This window comes from Sturnira hondurensis, unplaced genomic scaffold, assembly GCF_014824575.4.
Source record: "Sturnira hondurensis isolate 20B ecotype Veracruz unplaced genomic scaffold, ASM1482457v3 Scaffold0018728, whole genome shotgun sequence".
Lineage (NCBI taxonomy): Eukaryota > Metazoa > Chordata > Mammalia > Chiroptera > Phyllostomidae > Sturnira > Sturnira hondurensis.
Window position 1 is genome coordinate 2,520,559 of NW_028091359.1, and position 19,631 is coordinate 2,540,189.

At 35.3% G+C, this 19,631-nt stretch overlaps 1 protein-coding gene across 6 annotated transcripts in view; it reads left to right on the plus strand.

Annotated features, from left to right (window-relative positions):
• Positions 1–19,631, plus strand: part of BCAS3 (BCAS3 microtubule associated cell migration factor) — a 494,341-nt gene that overhangs the window by 185,783 nt on the left and 288,927 nt on the right. For 5 of the 6 annotated variants that reach the window (XM_037069813.1, XM_037069810.1, XM_037069814.1 and 2 more), the window contains exon 16: positions 5,109–5,259. In XM_037069813.1, the coding sequence (XP_036925708.1) occupies positions 5,109–5,259 (151 nt within the window). Of the gene's footprint in view, positions 1–5,108; positions 5,260–14,026; positions 14,072–19,631 lie in introns of all 6 variants that reach the window. The other variant, XM_037069816.1, reaches the window with a different exon arrangement.

Sequence of the window (19,631 nt, forward strand, 5' to 3'; positions counted from 1 at the left end):
TGGGGACAGATCTTTCACTGATTCAGCAAACCTTTATTGAGCTGTAAGTGATTAGTGAAGATCCTGCCCCTACTCTGGAGGAGTCTCCAGTTTTTGTGGAGGATAATTCTGGAGGTTTATTAGATTCTAGCCACATTTTCAAAGGAAATCCATGATACAAGAGATAGTGAAAAATAATTTTTAGCCAAAGACTTTGAGCAATTCAAAAAAGAAGAAAGGATCATTATGCTATTTTGTGTATTTGATTTATTGAGTATGAACTTCATTTTTAAATTTGATGTTTTTTAATGTATTTTTGTACATGTAGGTCATTATGCATCAGCTAATTAGGCTTCTTGTTTAAGCTGCTTCCCTGATTTTCCTCACTCCTGATGTAATTGTCCACATATCTCTCATCTTATCCTCTAATTTTCTATTACAAAAGTAAAGGTAAGAGCATCAAGTTCTTCTGTGCTCAAAATTTGTGTAACTTATTGTCCTTTTTAAGTGTCTCCTTCCTTTTCATTCTTGAGAGCATTTGCAGATATCTTTATTAGCACGTTTTCTTCTATTTAAAATGTTTTCTTTATAAATCTTTCTGCCTCATTATGTTATGAACACAGTAGGTGTCCCTTAAACACTGGGGACCAGAACAGGGCCTTGTACAAATAGGCTCAACAAGTGTGACATGAAAAGGAATGTTGAATGAAACATTGGCCTGGTACAGTGTCTCATCTTGTTAATGTCTTCTTTTCAGCCACAAAGTTTTAAACTCTGTGTTCTACATCCATCACCTTTACCATTTTAATCAGTGCTTCCTCTACTTTTCCCTTTCCATCAGAGTTTTTTACCTCTTCACTGAAACTATCCTGTTGAAGGTTAGCAGAGTTAGTAGAATTCTCTCTGAATTTGCCTTCTAAGACCTTGTCATCATTAACTATTTTATTAACACATTTATTCTTCGATTCAAGCTGTTTTTATAAACCGCTTGCCATATCTAATAAAATACAGTGGTCCCTCCTTACCTTCAGTTTTGCTTTCCACAGTTTCTCTTATCTGCACTCAGCTGTGGTCCAAACATGGAATGTTGCAGAAATAAACAAATCACATGGTTTGAATTGTGCACATTCTGACAGTGTGATGAAATCTCACACTGTCCTGTTTCATCCTGCCTGCGTCGTGAATAAGTTCTTTGTCCAGCATATCCATGCCGTACATAAAGTACAATAAGATATTTTGAGAGAGAGATCACATCACATAACTTTTATTATGCTATATTGTTATAATTATTATGTTTTGTTATTAATGTTAATTTCTTAATTATGTTTATTTTATAAATTAAGCTTTATCACTGGTATGTATGTGTAGGAAAAGACATGCGTAGGGTTTGGTACTACTTGCAGTGTCAGGCGTCCACAGGGGGTCTTGAAATGTATCCCCCTCGGATAAAGATGACTACTGTGTAAGACAGATACTACCTCTGTTCTTAGCAATCTAAAATCTACCCTACTTACTTTACTCTTTCCGATGGGCTGGATTACAGCGGCTGCATCATAAGCACATATACCATGCATAAAATCCCATAAATACTTGGGTGTTGATTGACAGTCCAGTAGCAAGCTGAGTGGGGTAAGTCTGACGTCCCTCTTAGGCCTTTCTGAGGTTGTCCTTTATCCTGGCGAGCCAGTGAGGGGTCAGTCATGGCCAACCAAACCACAAGGTATGGAGCTTCTCAGTGAGTCACTTCATTTTTGCAGATCACTCATGCTATCTCCAGAGCTCAACAATCTCAAGATTTTACTGTTCCCTTGATGAAGAACTTACCTAAGTTTTTACTCTCCTGCCTTAGTTGAAAGGTTTTCTTGAATCTGTTACTCTCTTATCTTCCCACTGCTTTCCATTTCAGTCTTCTCCAGTTAGATTCCTTTCTATTGCTCACATGTGTGGCATCCCTCTACACCCTGTGCTCATCATGCTGTCCTTCATGCTCGGGATATTTCTCCTCTTCTACGCTTACACATATTTTTCCCATCTTTCAAAGCCTAGGTCATGTTCTGTTTGCTCCATGATCTCTTTTCCAAATAATTGATCCCACGTGTACTTATCTTTACTACCAAGCAATTAGAGCTTCATTATTCCTGTTTCATGCACATTAGACTGTAAGCTTGTGACAACTGAGAATGCAGTGCTCACAGCATGTAATCTTGGACTAAGATACTTAACAAATATTTGGCTGTTACTTGTGAAATGTGTGTGTTTTACACAGTCCTTGAATTTCATTAGCTTGTGACATATTTAATGTTGTGGTATGATTTCAAATGTAAATAAATATTACCATAGTTGTCTAATGGTGAATCTTGGAGCTATTTACATCTGTATTCATCTTAAGAGTGTTATGATCCGTCATGTTGAATGACTTGACTATAAAACAGATTTTGTTATTCCTCTACAAATGTCAAACATTTTAATAGGATTCCAGTCTTCATATTACCTATAAGGTTCTGTGCTATGTGAGTGTAGATATTACTGTGTAATTTAGTAGATGGCCTGCAGGGGTGTCCAGCCTGTAGCCTCCAGGCCTCGTGCAGCCCAGGGTGACTGTGAATGCAGCCCAGCACAAAATCAGAAATTTACTTAAAACATTATGAAACTTTCTGTAATTACTTGTTGCTGTGTATTTAATGTGTGGCCCAAAACAACTCTCCCTCCAATGTGGCCAAGATGCCAAAGGCTGGACACCCCTGGAGCATCTGGTGCACACTCTGAATGCTGTCTTTCACTATCCCTGCAATGGGCGTGAGTTGCTTCAACTAACTTTAATGTGAATTCGGAATTGGAAATTGGGGAGACAGAGAAATAATTTATTTGTGTGAATGTCTTTTTCTTTATTTGGTTCAAGAGACATTTATATGTGTTTAACCTGATAATTCCATAGGTTTGTGTCCAAGAAAGGAGATACATTTGGTTAAGCCATTATCCTAATTCTTAAGATACCTTTATGTTGTAATGATTTTTTAAAAGGTCCCTTTTATGTTTAATACTCTCTCTGAAGTTCCCATTAGATATGGGGTGGAAGATTTCCATCTATACCAAATTCATTTTATTTTGAGAGTAAATAAATTCTCTCAGAATGACTTTCAGTAATAACATTAATTAGGACTTTTGGGGTAATTTTTTTTCTTAAATATAAATTTGTCTTCTAAAATCAAATCAGTAAAATAACTATATGTGTGTGTTTATGGCCACTATTACTTATAAAGTATCCTTTTTTTTGCTGACCGTATAACTAGGACAAATACTTTTTATGAAAAATTAAGAGCAACAATGGGGGGCAGGGGGATAAAGGACTAAAAATGGTTAAAAAAATCAAGAACAATGATGTGAAAATAACATTAGGTCAGTGAGATATTATCTCTATGGGAGAGTTGTTAGATTGTAAACATTGAACTCATTTAAATAACATGAAAAATGCTATTTAATACCATATTACTATGGTATTTAAATGCTAATTTAAATACCATAATACTACAGTAATCAAGAAAATGTGGTGTGAAGACAACAAGGACAGACACATGGAACAATGAAACAGAATCCAGAAATAGACCGACATATATATATGATCAATTGATTTTTGACAAAGACGAAAAAGCAATTCCATGGAGAAAGGAGAGTCTTTTTAACAAATGGTGATGACACAAGTGGACACCCATTTTCAAAGCAGTGAACACAGTGACCCTCAACTCACGCCTCACTCCATACGCAAAAGTTAACTCAAAACGAGTCAGTCTGCTCTTGGTGCTTCTGTTCAGTATTGTAGTGGAAGTTGTAACCAGGGCTGATAGGCCACAAAGGAAGTAGAAGGCATCTGGACTGAAAGGAAGAAGTAAAATTCTCTTGTAGAACATTCTTAAAAAACACCCACAAGAAACCAGTAGAGATAAGAAACAGGATAACACATCCATGTACAAAAGTTAACTGCATTTCTCCACACTAAAATGAACAATCTGAAAATGGAAATTAAGATGTTTCTGTTTATCAGTTGCATCAAAAAGAATAAAATAGGAATAACTTTAACCAAGGAAGTGTAAAACTTGTATCCTGGAATTCACAACACAATCACAACACAATATTCAAAATAATTAAAAAATATCTAAGTGGAAAGACATCCCATGTTCGTGGCTTGGAAGAGTTACTATTGTTAGGATGTCAATATTCCCTAAACTGGTCCACAGATCCAGTGAAGTCCCCATCAAAATCCCTGCTGCGGGTTTGTGGGTAATGACAAGGTGTGGGTGGACACGGCACGTTTTGTGAGGCATCATGGACCATCGCGGAAAGGAAACGAACTTCTGACCTTAGAAAGAAAAGGAATTCAGTAGGGTTTTTTTCTAACTTTAGTCCCTCTGAACAACCATTATTTACTGTTACAGAGAGGCTTCCCCATCAATATTCTTCCTTGGGAAAAGGTGACTGACTGGACAGGGGTTGTAAGAGCTTTGACAGTTAGAAAGTAATCCTTAATGAGTTCTGTGTATGTTTGGCCAGAATATCACTTAAATGGAAACAATGAAAGAGATCATGGATCCTGCCTTTGCTTCAGGCTTCAAGTATCATAGTATTGGAGTAAAGAACATTATAGGCACTATTTTGAGGACACCGGTTAAAAAATAATCAGGGAAAAAATTCTAAACCCGTATTTGTAAGATTGCGGTAACCTTCATTTAAACTTGAGAGATTTTTGTTTCATCTGATTTCATTTGTTTCATTTCATTTCATTATTGTATTTTTTTAAAAGCATATCTCATACCTTAAAAATTGCTCAGTATTTCTCTATAACACTATAAAATTATAATTAAATTTTATAATAGTTATTGATATAATCATTTAACATCTGTCCAATTTGGTAGCCTTTATTCCTCCATCCCCAAAGACTGAAGTCTCTCTAATCAAGTCACACTTGATGTAACCAGTATTCTTTGTCTCCCCACCCCAAGCATTTAATCACGAGTCTTTCAGAGTCAGTTCTGCCTTTGATATCTTTCTTCAGTGATTAGTGGAGTTAGTGCAAACCTGATGCGAAAAGGAAACTTCCTTGGTGATGTTTTTGTTTCTTTATTTTTTTTTTGTAGGGAAACTGAACAGCCAAGACTCCTACAATAACTTTGCCAACAACAACCCCGGCAACCCTCGGCTCTCTCCGCTCCCCAGCTTGATGGTGTTAATGCCTCTTGCACAAATCAAACAGCCAATGACATTGGGGACCATCACCAAACGAACAGGGTAAGGCCTCGAGCTCGCCACTTAACAGCCATTGTAGAGGACTGAATGCATAAAAATTAAACCCGCTTTTTGTTTGGGTGGTTTTGATTATGCTTTTCATTTCCAGCCCATATGAGACTTAATGGCAGAAGATTCAGTACAAAGTATAAAATGTGCATAGCCATGTGCATGCACATCGTAGAACAAACAAAGCAGTGACAAGTTGTGAAAATGAGTATTGGCTAATAAAAACCAGATTGGTCTACTTACTCTTATTCTTGCTGCTCGTGGCTTTGTCTGAAAATACAGTTCCATTTTCTTTCTTTTGTTGACATGATCTGGATTTATAACTGCTCCCAAGTTTTGACGGACACAAATGCTAAGAAGAGGACTTTAGATGACAACCATATTTGTAATCCTTTAAAAAAAATCATCTACATGGAGGTGTGATGTACATATAATAATCTGTTGTTATTATCAGGGCAGTGTGACCTTATGGATAGTTTTCAAGCCAGAGTTTTAAGATTTTCACTGTATTCAAGATTGGTTAGTACCATCCTCAAAGACTTGATGAATACTTCAATTCAGATATTTGTGTATATTTTAGCTATTAAAAATTTTATCAATTCCTACCTGTTGGAAATATAGGACCATCACTTGTTTTGGTTCCTGAAAATAAAGGTCTGTGTTTAGGGTATCATTAGGTATTCAGTTGTGTGATACCTTTGAAACTCCATTTGTACCAGAAAATACATATGTCTATAGAGGAATTAGCCATATTAATCAATAAGCAAGCCTGAGGTTTAACCTACTTGGAAGTGAAACAACTGTCTTAAAATTATATATTAAGCCAATCAGGAGAAAACCCTATCTTGGCTTCAAATAGTCTTCAGGGCCTTTCCAACAAAAGGAATAGATTAGTTATCTGGCTGTGTTAGTATTGGTTGCTAGGCGGTAAAATGTTTGCAGAGGGCAGTTTTGGGAGAATTACTTATTCTCAGGGACGAGGCCACTGAACTCCACATTTTGCCCTATCACGGAGATTGACCCTCTCCCCAGGTTTCTACATGTAAAACAATCCTATTGCTGAATGCAGAAATAAAATTGAGTTTGTTGCATATGGAGGAAAAGAAAAGGAAAAATACAGCAAACTTAGGTCCCAAATCAGCATCGTACAAAATCTACTTAGGAGTTTTTGTCTGTCTTTAGTGAAGCTTCTTGAAAGAATTTTTGTTCCTGAATTTAACTTTAGTTCTGTTTCTAGTGTTTATGACTGTTGTTTTGAAATTTTAACAGCTGTGCTGTTTTATAACGGAAAGAGTTAGCTCTCTTTCAAATAAGCTTCTCCATAGTGACTGAAGTTCTGTGATGTTAGAATTTAATGCAAAATACTTGTGGGAGGGGTGGAAAGTGAGTCTTCTTTTGTATGTTCAAAATTTTCTATAATAAAAAGATAAAATCTTTCACTCTTTAACTTTCTTTCTTGCTGCTGTCTCTCTGCCCTTAGATAGGTAGAAACTGAATCAGCCCGTGTTTTCCTGTCCTGCCATACTCTGTGAACTTAGATCAACTGTGTTTCCTTTTAATTTTCAATTACAGTTGACATTCAATATTATATTAGTTTCAGGCATACAGCATAGTGGTAACTTATGAACTGATCACCTGGATAAGTCTAGTATTCTTTTCTTTTTAAAAGCTTGGGCACAATGCCTAGATTTTTAGAGCATGTATATTAGACTCTCTTATATTATAAATAATGTAATAATTATCAATGAATTAAATAATATGAATTTGAGTTGCTTTGAAATGAGTATTCAGGATGCATGTGTCATATTGTGTACTTTGTATCTCAGTTATGAAACCATTTTCTTTTTGCCAAGTTTTTTAATTCTTTTAGCATTTCCTGTATTGTTTGCAGAGAATAATTAATATTTCCCCCACAATGAGTACTTAGTTTCAAGTTTCAAAGCTTTCAACGTAGATTCAGACTTACAGGAAAGTTATAAGACCAGTAAAAGGAATTTCTGTATACCGAGATTTCCCAAATGTTAACAGTTTGACATCTTTGCCTTAGTGTTCCCATTCCCTCACACATACTCACATACACACACCATGTTTCTCCTAAATTATTTCAGAGTAATTTGCAGACTTAGTGGTCCCTTATTTTTACATATTTCAATATGTCATTTCTAAAGACAAGGATATTCTCTTATGTAACTGTTGTACATGATCAAAACAAGAAGTTTTTAAACTCATTTTTTTAGTGTTTTAAATATAGCTGTCTAATGAATACTCGACTTGAGGAAGAGCTTTAATGCACAAGAGTTACCTCCCCACTGTCTTCTTCCCCTCCTCAGCTCACTGGTCTCTTTCCTCCTCCCTCCTCCTATGCTTTTCCTTCCTATTAACACAGATCACAGTGACCGATAAACATTTCCATCACAGTATTCATAACTTGGCTGTCGCTAGATTCCAAGTCTTTAATAGGCCTAAGCCGCTCTCTGACGTGTTTGTTGATTATATTCAGGAATTGCTGTTGTGACTTTCCTTGTAATTCTTTTGCTATAATTCACCCAAACATTTGATCATAGAGTTTTCAGAATATAATTTGTGGTTTTATCATTTTAGCACTTAGCATTTACATTGAAATACATGTTTTTGCCTTACCAAAAGTAGTATTTGTTTTGTAAGAACAAAAAAAATTCCTTGAATTTTCATTTTTGACATGCGGAGATTTGAAGCAAATCCCAGACATTTTGTATTATTATATTTTATCCCCTTAGATTTGAAAGGTTCTACTTATTTTAGTTTTATTTAAAAAATTATTACTGTGACCAGTTCTCAAGACTGCACTTAGCTAATTTGCATTGTTTCCATTAAATTTTATTATTCTTACTGAGAACTTTGTCACACCAAGGTCACTAGAGTGATGAGCAAATGGGCTTCTCATTTCCCAGGTCTCTTTTTATTCTGGAAATTCCAATTTACTCTTGTCTTTGTTTCTGTGAAATGCCTTTCCTAAAATTTAAAAAATAAGATTAATAAGACGTATTTGACAGGGATTATGTAGAAAGAGAACAGAGTGTATTCATTTGTAGACATGAGTTCTGTGAGTACTTCCTATATCCTCGGTAACTTATCTAGTAAAATTATATACTTCCTTAGGTTAGGTCAATATTTGTTTGTTCTATGTTCTAGATGTTGTTATAAAGGCATAAAATAAGCACAAAACCCTACATTTCTACACAGCGATTTCTGAGGGTTGCCTAGCATCGTACATTTAAATAACCAAATTGAGATGGCAGCCTCAGCTCAAACCTTCAGGGGATAAAACTCGTATTTACCACATTTCACATCTGCCCTTATTTTTGGAAATATATATCTCTGAATGCCTGAGCAGTGTCAGGGACCATCTGTCTTACTCCGAGACACGCATGAGGCCAGTACAACTACAAATGGCAAGAGACAGATGTATTTACACCTTCATGTTCTGTTCCTTGAAGCAGCACTTGGAGGAAATAAGGACTATTTTGGCAGCAGCTGCCGCCTTACCCCACTACAGCGCCTTGTGCAGCGGTGAAGGCAAAGCAGTGCTAGGAGTCATTCCTTTCAACACTCACTCATTCAGAGAGAACCCATCTCCTCCCAGTCTGGGATCGAAGGCCTCTGTTGTGCTGTATCACATGTAAAGAATAGTCCTCGTCATTTGTTAAAAGTGAAACCAGGTGCTAAGGGATTGATCCTTGTTTGGGAGTGTTTAGTGTTTGTAGTATGGATTTATTAAGCAGCATGTCATAGATATTTGGGTGAATTAATGAATCAAGTTAATTAATAAAATTTTTTTAAAGCTTCCTATGTAGAAGTTTCGATACACTTAATTTTATGTACATTAAGTCAAAAAGTAGTAATACATGCATATCACTTTAGGGGCGCACAAGCAGAGAATAGTCAATTTCAAAATGAGGTCAGACTAATTTCATAGGAATGAAAAATTTAGAAATTTGGAATGAATTTACTTCCTTGCTCTTTACTAGCTGACCAAATTTAGTGAAGTAAACAGGAGCTGATTTGGTGTTTTTTGTAGGTTTCCTTTTTCTTAAATGGAGCATCGTTCCCCTGCCCCCATCTTTATATTTAGTCGTTTCTTAGCAACTTGGCGTGGGTATTAAAAGCCCTGGGCCCGCCCCCGTAGACGCGTGTTGGGGAACGTAGTGGGAGAAAATCGACTTAGGACTCTGAAACCCTGGCTTCTCATCTCGGTTCTACCTCCTACCACCAGTGTCTCGTAGGTCAGTTCATTCATCTGAAAAATAAGAATTTATAGGCGTAGATCATAATCTTTCAGGCTCATAGTATATGAGTCCCCCTGTTGATGGCTGTGCCAGTGCTGAGCAAGAGCTGCATTTAGCAAAGGTAGATGATGGGCTTCATTTGGTGGTGGCAGCATTTAATGCGTGGTTGCATGTCTGAAGTTACGGACGGCGTACCTTCTTTCACTAGAATGGATAGTGGACGTGTCAGCATGTGCAATACACTTACTATAGTTGGAGTTTCCAATTGTTGTGCTAAATCACTCAGGTTCTTAAACTGCACTATAGTTTGTCCCATTTTACCACAGATCTGTGGTGGGGCAGATAAAGTATATTATATGCTGTATTAAAAGTCATCAGTAGCTTCCTAAGAAATTTTTCAATGTATTTATGCTGTTTGAATCTCCTTTCTGCCACATCTGCCAGAACCTGAATGTTATCTACTATTTTTAGTTGATAACCACTATTTCTAATGAAAATCTTGAGTTTGTCATTTAAACATGCTTATTGAACGTATCTCAAATTGGACAGTTTACCCATCTGTTTCTTCTTCCATTTGTCCTACAGATCAATAATTTGAGAGCCAACAGTGCCATGAGTGTCTTTAGTAGGTAACAGTTAATATTAATGAAAAATTAAAAGTAACACGTGAAAATGACATGAGGACTAATTCATATATATGCATGTGAGTTTTTTCCAGTTGCTCCCTTCCAGTCATTACAGCTCCTAGAATCTCCTGCCAGACAGCACGGCTTTCTGGTTTCCCACATAGTGTTGTATGCCTTCCTTCTACTTTTTTCTATTCAGTGCATTTAACATTTATATGTGTTCATTCTGATGTCTGTTAAGCAATAGTGCCTGAATTCTCATGGGATATGATCAGTTATAAAATGGGACTTTCTGAGTATGTTTGTAGTATTTTTCTCTTAAACTCCAACTGTTTCTTTAACTGGCCACATGATCGGACCAAGTCATTATTAATACCATTTCAGCATGAGAGTTAGGTTATCGAGGATTTCACCGTGTTCAGATCAAGTCTAGTATTACTTTTTATTTACATTTAAAGAATCTTTACATTTGCCTTTTTTTTTCTGCTAGTAAGACCGGAGTTTTTGTGGTGCTATGTGGCGTCCAACAAAATGCATGTGACTTGACAGACTGACTCGGCATTAACGTGTGTGACATACAACACAGTCCCTGCCTGTCTGTCTTCTGAAAGCCTCCAGAAGAAACCCTTTGAGAATGGCCAAGTCTTTTCATGCTGGACAGTAAATAAGTCTCTAATAAATGTTTCTTGATATTTCATCTCTTGGCCAGTCCTGATGTTTTCCATTCAGAGTTTAGTTTTAAAAGGACTTATTCATGACAAAGTGAATAGGATTTTTTTTTTTTGGTAGGATTGTTAAATCTGCTGAAACTTAATTGTGTTTGGAAAACAAATACTTAATATCTGACTATGTTAATTTGAGTTGCATATGTTAATACAGTTTCAATTCAACATAGACTCCCACTCCCATACTCTGCTGCCTTCTAATCTCCCCCGTGTAAAACTACAACTGTGGGATTTTGGAGGAGGAGGAGAAAGTCATAGGTGAAGACAGCTGGATCATGGAGTTGTCCTTTGTGACTTTATATTTTCATTCCTTTGCAATTGAGGAAAGATGAAGCAGGCACATTTCAAAAGAGCAGCTGACACTACCATACAAAGTCAGTAATTACGTCAGTCACTCTAATTCCTGGGAGTTTGTGGCTCTTCTTTTACATGTATGTGGCAGAGGTCCAGTTTGTAGGAGTCGGTACGAAGCGGATGAGTATAGACTGGGAACATGCCAAGTGTACATTCTAAAGCAGATTCTCACCCTGTTTCCCCGCCCTCTGATTTCTCCTTGAGCTGTGTTACCCAGTAGATTCTTATTTGATTGGGGAAGGATAATGGTAAACTCACACAACTGGGTTATGTTGTGGGCAGTGGAAACCATACTGACTTTAAACTTAGCAATGCTGCTGTTTAGGATAGGCCTGTTTACTGCAGAGTCTGGAGAGTTAACTGAATTTTGGGATTGTGGGGAAGGACGCAACCGTAGAAATCTTGTTGGTAATACACAATTACTGCCTGGAAAGGAATCTAAGAGATTTTTTTTTAAAGCTTGTGTTTAATCTGTTTGGCTGATATGTTTCCTTTTTACTTATTTATTTTAAAATTGTTATTTATTGATTTGAGAAAGAGAGAGAGAGAGAGAGACATTGATTTGTTGTTTCAGTTATTTATGCATTCATCGGTTGATTCTTGTGTGTGCCCTGACTGGAGATTGAACCTGCAGCCGTGGCCTATCAGGATGATGCTCTAACCCCAAATTACCCAACAGGGCGTGTTTCCTTTTTCTGTGTAAGGAAACCTAAACCTGGAAAAAGGTATTTACTGGCTCTATAGGTAGAGAACATCAGCTGGTCTTTTGAAATGTAGAAACTTTGTTTTGTTTCATTTTTGTTTGGCTGGTTTTGGGGGAGTCATAGAGAAACCTTTGAAGTCATAAAGAACAAAGATAAAACTTTCAAAATTCTTTACAATGAATGAGCTGTAGTCTGATATTTGGAATGAGGTTGGAGACTATCCAGTGTCTATATAAATAATGTACACAAAAGAGCAACTCCTGACTAGATGGTCAAGATCACAAGTACTCCTGTCAGCACGTGTTTTGCAGTATGAAGAAAATTAAAGGAAGTCGGGTCCTGTGAGCCAACAATAACCTCTTCACTTGGGAGGTATTCATGGGCATATGGAAACATATTGCACCTTAAATTTCCCGATGAGAGTCTCCACGTGGTCTCAGTGCTGTTTGTCAAGGTGCAGGGTGAGCTGAAGTAGCATTTTGTTTCCAATGTAATTAGTGAATCATGAAATCAGAAAAGGGGATCGTGACTTTTTCTGTCATTAGTGAAATCACATAGAATAAAATGCAGTTTTGCTACTGGTTCTGCGAACACACAGGTTTGGCATTACCTAGAAGGTTGTTAGAAATATGGAGTCTCGGGCCCATCCCAGACCCCTCCCAGACCTGCCCTGTTAAAACATGTATTAATTTTCATTGTAACTAAATCCCATCATGAGTGTTTAGAAAACATTGAAATAGAAAATAGTAAAGTTGATTACAAACAAAAACACAACAGCTTGTACATGAAAAAAAACTTTTTATAGCTCACAGTCAAAAAAAGTGTGAAATCCACTGTTTTCAGTGTGAACGAGGACACCGGCTCTGTGGCTGCGGTCCTGCCATGAACTGGGAGAGAGAGCTCCTTGCTTTGCGTTGGCATCATCTGTAAAGTTTCCTTCTTTTCTTTCTCTTTTTCAGCATCTCGGTTCTTCCATCTCATTCTTTCTTTTCTTTAGTATCTCTGTTCCTGTCTGTCTTCTGTACTGTAGTCCTCAGAATTACAGTTAGTGTTGTGAAAGCATTATTTTCAAGTTTCAGTTTTTAGTCAAATATACTCAATTCACTGGGAGATTAATGCTAATTAGCAGGAATTTTGAAGTGTGCTTAGCACCAAAGTAGAAGAAAATATCTGAGTTTTGCCAGTGTGCTTTCCTTCTCAGTTTGTTACATCTTCCTTCCAAGTGTCAGATGCTACAGCAATATTTTGTTCTGGATATAATTAAATCAGTCAGCCGTCTTTGTGTGCAAATGGGCATAGCATGTGTTAATTACTGTGAAGAGAGTATTAAGAGGAAATATGTGTAACACTGCAGTCTGACTTTGTATCCGTAGTTGTGTTTAAAACAAGCAATTGTGGCTTTAGTTTACTGATTCTAGCCTAGCCCAATAGTGGGGAGCTAATCTCTTGTATTACTATTAAGAGAAAAGCCAGTTTCCTGGAGTGTGACCCTTTATTTTCATTATTAAATGAAAATAAATCGTAGTACTTGTATTTAATGTTTATTCCTTTGACCAGCAATATGCAGTTCAACTTACTAGAAATTAACAGCTTAGAAATATGTGCTTCCTTTCTATGGCTTTGAGACTACACTGGGTGAACAGCAGACATTGCTTATCGATTTTTTTGTTGTGCTATCTTTAGCTAGTTTTAAATGTTTGGTGTCACATGACCACACATCTGTTGCTACTGATCCCACTCTTTTCTTCATCTGATCATTCCATTTAACTTGTACTTTGTTCTAAAGGGCCTCAGAAGTGCAATTTATTTTAATTTACCTAGGGACCCCACAGGGTTGCTCCAGAAAAGGGGGAGAAACAGAGCATTTTGAAATCTCTAACCCTTTGAAAATTTAGGGCTTTGTTACTACACATCATTTTTATTGGTTATATTAGGGTCATTAGTATCTACCGCAGAATTACCAATGACTACTAATTTTTTCAGTTATTTTATCCATACCCTATAACAGTATGATTTACATGTTATTTGTTCATGTTAAATGAGTTTTCCTCTAATTTTTTGTGCATTTTCCCCCCTTTTCCATGAAGGCCTTATCTGTTTGGAGCGGGGTGTTTTTCCATAAAAGCTCCATGGTGAGTCTCGGTTCAGTCCCGCATGCCTAATTCATTTGTGGTACTCTCAGAAAGTGGATGTTTCGTGCTGTTGTTTTCAGTTGCATGGCCTGGTCACAGAGGGATGCACCGAGGTTCTGAACAGTTTGGAGATGGGACATGAATGTTGATATTTATACTTTAAAACAGCAGTTTTCTTGGGTTTACTTCATCCTTGAAAATTCAAATTAAAAAAATCACAGATTAATATTAAAGAAAAAGAAATTACAAGAGTTCTCTTACAATGCTAGTGTAATATGACAAGGCTAACATATTTAAAGCTTTGAGTATTATAGTAATAGAAGCTTCCTACATGTCGTGCTGAACATTGAAAGATGATTTATTTTGTAGTACAAATATATTTACTACATGTATTTACTGCAATATAAAAAATACCCTCTAAATTTTTATATTTGGCACCAAAGGAACAAGAGTCACTCTGTTTTGAGTAATTTTGGTGTTTCACATAAAAAACTCCTAGATAATTTATTATTTTGAGTTAAGAGCACCTACTCACCATAGCTTACATTTATGTTGGAAAATTCTTATATAGCAGTTCATAAACTATAGCTTTGTCTGTCTTAGAGAAGATGACCATTGAAAAGAACAGAATATATTTAATATTTTTATGTAAAGATGTAAAGTAGAATGTATTTAGAACCTGGTATAGTGTGTTTAACATAATGGTTAAAAATCAGAGCTCCAAAACCAGACTGCGTAGATCTTAAACCTCAGCTCGAGCTCGTACACTTCCTACCTATGTGATCTTGGGTGCTTTCTAAAATTTTTCTGTTTCTTGATCTCCTTATCTGTTAATGGGGTTACTAGGAGCACCTATCTTTCAGGTTCATTGTGAGCATTAAAGAAACTGATGGTATAAATTGCTTAGCATAAATACAAATTCAGTAAATGTTAGGAGCTACTATTATTTCCTTATTTAAAGGAAAACTTTTTTGAAAAGACACTTCTTTAGATTATGTTTTCTTTTAAGAGCAAGTGAGTCAAAGGATGTTGTGGGAAATGTAAGTAATGTCAGTTTTAGAGACTGACTCAGAAGACTAAAAGAATTCTGCATATATATATATATCTCATAACTGCTATTGGGGATTGTTCATACTGTCCCATTATACTGGAAAAGAACCCCCCAAAATCACAAAATATTGTCTCTAATATTTTTTCTTTTGTTGGACAAAAAGAAGCTTAAATACTACTTTGAGGTACAATGTAACTAGACACAAACTAAGTTCAGTGTTCGTATACCACAAGAACATCTGAAAATTTATTTATCATAGGAGAATAGAGCAACAAACATCATAAAAATTTCCTTTGTGAAATGTAGCGTCAAAATCAGGACACAGATTATGAAGTTATTCTCAACAAATTCAGGGTTATAAATGAATAAAAGTTCCATGAAAGTCCATCTTTATTCTTTTGTTAATCGATTTTTTTTTAAAAAAAGCAAATAAGATACAGGAATCTTACTTAGGAGCTTATAGTGAGCAGTCGATTTTTAAATGCCAGATTCACCGTATGACAAAATTTCTTTGTAGACTAAACTTAGAATTAAATCAGATTCCATTGTGGGATACATGTCTCATTCTAAGTACAAAGAAAAGAGTTTTAGTATGTTAATAAAGATTGAAGTTTTAGCATAGAAGGAAAGATGGAGTAACAAATGTTGTATGTTAAATAAGAAAAGTCCGTTCCTTCAACAGCTTATGTGCGCCTCAAATTTAAGCCAAAGCACTTGTCAACCAGAAATGATTTGAGGTTGAAACAAGATTAAAAGAGCCAGATTAAAGAAAGGGATATATGAAATATAGTAGACTTTTAAATCATTGCCTGTCTTTTAGAAGACTGGTTTGTGGTTTGTTTGATGCCATCGTTAGCTCACAAGAAACTCGTTTTTAGTCACTTATGCTGGTCTGAAAGATCCTCCTTTAAAATGCGCTCCTTCGCTAGCAGTGCATGTTTTTCCCATTAAGATCTTAATGAAACCTCAAATTAAGACAGCAGAATGAATATAAATTTGACAACTTCCATGTTGTGTACAAGAGCTTCTTTGTTTTAAGTTTTTGTTATTTTTCCATATTTGACATTCAACTTGAGAATTTTTTATTTACTGTTTATTCAGTGTTGAAATAAAATAATTATTCTAAATAAAAATGTTTATAGTAGTTCTAGTTGTTGGGTAATATTTGTATTTTGGAAGAATATGAAATTTTTACTACACTTCCTTTTAAAACATCACATAAATTACATCAAATTTTTATTACTTTTAGGTTGTAATATTTATATTTAAATGAGATTTTGCTTTTGATAGGTCGCAATTCCTACTAATTTTTATTTCTTTGATAAACTGGTTTGTTTAATTTATGTAGTTTCAGATGAGTCAGTTTGAAATAATGTCTTTCCCTTTGATAAGAAAATAAACCTACACAGTTGGAAGTTAACTGCGTAGACCATCTTTGACGTTTAACTACAATATTTTATACATTCCAAAGATTATGTCTACTCTAGAATATTTGAGTTTGAATGACTATATAAAATAAAATAATCACATATAGGTACATTTTTAATACAGAAATTTAAAGAGAAATACCATTGTGAATTTTTAAAAGTGAATTGTGCCTTCAGTGTTACAAATAAGTAACACATACTTATTGAGTTCATAATGTGCCAGTGTGGTATTGTGTTTAAGGTGCTGCTGTTTTTGGATGTCTGATCAAAAGAAACTAATATATGTAACAGTTTATTTCTACCTGACACATACCCTGTGTTCGTATTATATAGTATTAATTTTAAAGAAGAATTAAAACATATATAAAAGTATATTAAAGTTTTAATTAGCTTTTTCTGAAAGTATTTATTTGAACAATATATAAATATTTTATACCTAATCAACAAAACAAACAAGCAAGCAAAATATAACCAAAGACACTGAAATAGAGAACAGGCTGACAGTGACCAGAGGGGAGAGGGGAGGGAATTCCAGGGGAAAAGGGAAAGGGTTTGCAGGAACAAGTATAAAGGACATATGGACAAAAACTAAGGGGGGGGTGGAAACGGGAGGGAGGTGGGGAGGGTTGGGGATTGGGCTGGGAGTAAAAGGCAGAAAACTGTACTTGAACAACAATTAAAATAAAATTAAAAACAAATAAATTATTTTATTCAAGTTCTCTTCTGCTTCTGAAAATATTAAAATATTATAATTTCATTTTTGAAGGGAGGATATATATGGAGAAGATAACCTTTTATCTGTAAAGTTTATATAAATCTGTTAGATCTCTAAGAACAATTTGCAATAGAATAATTTTAGATATATTATTAATATCTTTAAAATGATTTCAGTTTACTTCTTAGTTCTTATTTTAGAAAAATAAAATTGAAAGTGAGAGAAAACTTCTAAATTCCTTTTCAAAGCTTAATGCCAGTGAGGAATATGAAGAAAAATATTTTTTTAACACAAAGGCATTAAGCCATTTGTAATTCTCACACCAATGTTGTGTCTAGAGTTTAAACTGAAACATTGACCGTGCACTTATGTTTTAGAGAAGGAAAGAAATGGTGCTTCTGACTCAGTTTGGCTTTCTTCATGCCTGAGTCGTTCAGAACCAGACATTGGACTTCACTGGTGCTTTTCTGCCATCCACAGAGACAGCACTTGTATCCTGTCCTGTGGGACATAGTAAAATGATCCCAATGGGCATCATTTTCCTAATTTTAAACTAGATATCAATAGGGTTTTGCTGAGTTTTTTTTTCTTTTCAGTAATGTTGGAGGGGAAAAAATAGCCAAGAGAAATTCAATATGTTAATCTGACCAGATTACATAGTACAGTAAAAGCCAATTGATAACTTCAAGGTTTGTAAATAATTTCAAAAGACATCGTAATGTTAATGTCCCCAGAACTTCTGATGGCAGTAAAAAGGACTCTCCTTCTATCACTAAACAGTTCCGTCTCCCAGAAGAGATGACAAAACGTTAAACTCCTGTTTTTTTTAATTTAGCACCTTATTCATTTTATTTCTTTGTGTGTTTATTTTACTTTTGATTATGTTGTTACCTTGTGTCAAGTGTTATGATTATTATTCTGCCCGATACAGTGAAAGTTGAATTAATCCCCTTTTCCTTTTGCACTTGCTCTCAGTTAAGCCAAATGTTTATTTTTATTTTTGGTCATTTATGATAGGCTCAGGGGAGTCAAGAGAATGAGTTCTCAGTAGAAAGGAGTCCATCTGTACCATCAGTATGTTTTGTTCATTTACAACCATAATTAGCACAATTGAATTTCTGGACATAGATACATTAAAATTATATTTTTATATCATATTACTAATTTATTACGTTAATACATAAGTGAAAGAAGGGCTCTAAACACCCAGAGGTATTCTTTTTAACTTGCAAATGTTTTGTGATGAGATTTATTGAGTCCCTTCCAGAGGATAAAGGGAGATATTGAGAGGAAGAAAGAAAAAAAGGTCTAGCGTTGGAATGCTGTCCTCATGTAGGCCCCCAAAGTATGGGCAAGCACAGCTTACAAGGCTAGCTCTTTTCACTCTTATTTCTTTCACGTAAGTGTCATTTTTCAGTGTTTTGCCTTTCTGTTACCAAAAGGTTCTTTTACAATAGAAGTATTCTGAGTCATTGTGGAAAAGTTCAATTATACATCCTCCCCCTGTTCCTGGTCATGGTCTTTTTAATACTTAGGATGAGGGGCAAAATGAGTCAAAATTAAATATTCTCCCTTTGGGTATATTACATCGAAAGTACTTTATTAATAGTAATCCTCAGATTATTTCTCCTTTTTTTCCCCTGGAAATCTTATATAAATGCCCACATATCTTTATGTTCTGTTTTGCTTAAATAGGATAGTCATTGCAAATGTAGGTTGATGATAGAAATAACTTATTATGAATATGTTTATCAAATATTCTTCATACCTAATACACAGAGCTATGTCATACAGGAGGTAGCAAGTTATTTTCAGGATTGCAAATTCCATTTCTTACTTACTAATCACTAACTGTTTTACTAATGTTATTTATTAAGGCCTCATATGGACAAAAAGAAGAAATAATGAAATATAAGAATAAAAATGATCATTACATAACTTTAAGCATACTTTTACTACAAATTATCGCTGCAGGAGACAATGAGTTTATGTAAAATGATCCTGTGTTGATACTTTTTAGTTGTGTGTTCAGAAGCTGAGCTTTGTGCAACATTAAATAAGGGTGAGCGATTTTAGCTTTTGACATTGGTTGATTAGATTGTAAACTAATAAACATACAGAATATATTTTAGCATTGCCAAAGAACAAATTGATGCCCCATCATATCCCTACTCTTTTTCGTTACATTATAAAGGTTGCTATCCAGCCCAGTAGCAACTGTTTCTAAGTCTGTGTCCTCCTAAGAAGTGGCACGCTCGCTTGTTTTCTCTTGTTGCTTACCGCATGATTAAAAAACAAAAACAAAAACAACATTCAGTAAACTTGAAAAGAGCTTTGAATTCTGTCTTTGTGAAGTGTATTTGTACA